This window comes from Montipora foliosa, chromosome 1 (genome assembly GCF_036669935.1).
Source record: "Montipora foliosa isolate CH-2021 chromosome 1, ASM3666993v2, whole genome shotgun sequence".
NCBI lineage: Eukaryota > Metazoa > Cnidaria > Anthozoa > Scleractinia > Acroporidae > Montipora > Montipora foliosa.
In genome coordinates, this window is record NC_090869.1 from 65,740,069 (window position 1) to 65,742,568 (window position 2,500).

The following is a 2,500-nucleotide window of genomic DNA, read 5'->3' on the forward strand; positions in this document are numbered from 1 at the left end:
AATGACTCTCCTCTGGTGTATTCTTGTGCCTTTTGGAGCTTATTTTACCGTTTCGGGAATTCCGTGTTTTCAATGTCCTTTGGCCGCCTGTAACGCAACACCGCTTGCACTCACAGATCATCTTTCCACTAGTAGTCAATTATTATCCCCCCGGGGGTACTCGGTGTATCCCTGGTTGGGGAGGTGCGGCGCGGCCCCTCATACCCTGACCCTGTTTAAGACAAATATCGCTGATTTTCCTACCCATTTTAAGACAGAATTCCGATTTTTGATACCCTGTTTAAGACATTTAACCCAGTTTAAGACAAAAATTGGTAAATCGATACCCTGATTAAGACAAAAAATGATAAATTCGATACCCTGTTTAAGACAAAAATCCCGAAAAACATACCCTGGCTGGCCGCACGTCCCCATTAAGCCCTTATAAGTGAGTACCCCCCCCCCCCCCCGGGATTATTACACGCTCTCTAGTGACGTGAACTTGGGCTGCCTATGTTGCAATTCGTGAACACTGAGCATGCCATGAACGTCCTTTCGTCGTTCTTGCTTTCCGAAGTATCACCGTGGCTTAGAAAGTGAAGTTCAAGGCAAATTTCTAACCCGATGATAGATTTAAAACAGTTTCTCAGTTGAGGTATCTCAACAAGGAAATAAATGTAGCGCGTGATATTGCACAGGTGACCCAAGCGCAGTTTGAGGAACAGCAAACATGCCCACAAATGGACCTCTTTAGCTTGTACGTTTTGTTTTCCCATTTCAGACCACGTGATGTTACTCTAGGGAACAGTTTCTTTTAAATGTCGTCTTAGGCACGTGAATATGTATGCTTAACTCATGAAAACACAAAAGGAACATCACGTGGTCTGAAATGGGGAAACAAAAACGTACAAGCTAGAGAGGTCCATTGAGGATTTATTGTAGGCAACCTGAGAAGCTGAAAATGTCACTTAAAACGCATCAAATCAGGAAAATGAATTACCACCCTCAAAGGAAGAAACAAACCATACAAAAAGCAGAATCCTCACCTTACATTGAGCCTGGATGAGCTGTGTATGTTGTAAGAATTCTCTCCCTGTTTTAGCTTACACGCTTTCAAGTTGTTGATTTTGAATATGTTTATTTAAGATAAATTCAAGCCCAAGTATGGCATCATCCACCACAAAGATTCAAGTCGTTCTACTGGCCTCAGGATGGGAATCCAAGCATGGCGACCTGTCTACTTTTAACAGAGAATTAGCCATCCAATTAGCTGAAAGCCCTCAAGTAGAGGTCTTCGTCTTGGGCCCTGGATTTGACGATGAAGAAACAGCTGCGGCTTTGAAGAAGAGGGTGACCCTAGTTCAAGCAAAACCAATGACTGGTTTCCACAAAAACAATGAACTTTTGTTACCACCCGACAGCCTTGGAATCATTGACTTTGTAATCGGACATGGGGTTGATCTTGGTCGTCACGCACAATATATACGCGATATTAAAAATTGCAAGTGGGTGCAGTTTGTCCACACCGACCCAGAGGAGCTGGGAATCTATCAGAATTGTCCTGATGATGCCATTGCAGAGGCAGAGAGCAAGCATAGTGACGAAGTTGACCTTTGTGTTAAAGCTGATTTTGTAGTGGCAGTTGGGCCTAAGATAGCCGAGGCCTTTAGGGCTTATCTTAGGTTCCTTGAGAAAAAAGTGATGGTCTTTACGCCAGGACTTTTAACTGAGTTTTCCGACACAGTACAGAGTAAGGAAAGTGGGAAAAAGTTACGTGTCTTGGTGTTTGGTCGTGACGATAGAAGAGATTTCTTTTTGAAGGGGTTCGATATTGCGGCTAAGGCTGTAAGCAAGGTACATGAAGCTGAACTTATCTTTGTCGGCGCAAAAACTGAAAAGCCAGAGGAAATAGCCTCTCGTCTAACAGAATTTGGTATTCCTCGAGATCGCCTCAGAGTAAGGACAGAAAACAGGAAACTATTGAAACAGCAGTTTTCCGAAGTAGATGTAGCTATTATGCCATCGAGAGCTGAAGGTTTTGGCCTCGCTCCTCTGGAGGCCATATCAGCTGGTCTTCCTATTCTGGTTTGTGAGAACTCGGGAATTGGAGAAACTCTGAAGAACATCCCCTTTGGTGCGCAATGTGTTGTTTGTTCTGAAGATCCTGACGAATGGGCTAAAGAGATCAAGAAGATCTGGACAAGAAAGAGAGAGATTCTCCTCTCAGAGGCCAGTTCCCTGCGGAACAATTATGCAGAAAAATACAGCTGGCAGAAGGAATGTTGTCAACTTCTCAAGAAAATGACGAGCATGATCAGTGGTATGTTATTCTCTTCCCTTGTTTCGCTTAAAAAAGTATCTCTTTGAGGTTTAGCCTGTGTACAGCCGCCCGCTCTCCGGAAAAAAAAAATTGGAGAGGAGCGTCTGTTTACCGTTAGGAATCGTGTTCCGGAATAATTTTGCCTTCATTATTAAGTGAGCTACGCTGACCAAAATTTGCGTGGCTCATATTTCTTTGGAG

At 43.6% G+C, this 2,500-nt stretch overlaps 1 protein-coding gene across 1 annotated transcript in view; it reads left to right on the forward strand.

Moving 5' to 3' along the window:
- LOC138005252 (D-inositol 3-phosphate glycosyltransferase-like) overlaps positions 1–2,500 on the forward strand; it is a 12,867-nt gene that overhangs the window by 2,002 nt on the left and 8,365 nt on the right. The window contains exon 2 of the mRNA XM_068851513.1: positions 1,126–2,299. Coding sequence (XP_068707614.1) covers positions 1,144–2,299 — 1,156 coding nt within the window. The 5' untranslated portion in view covers positions 1,126–1,143. The remainder of the gene's footprint in view (positions 1–1,125; positions 2,300–2,500) is intronic.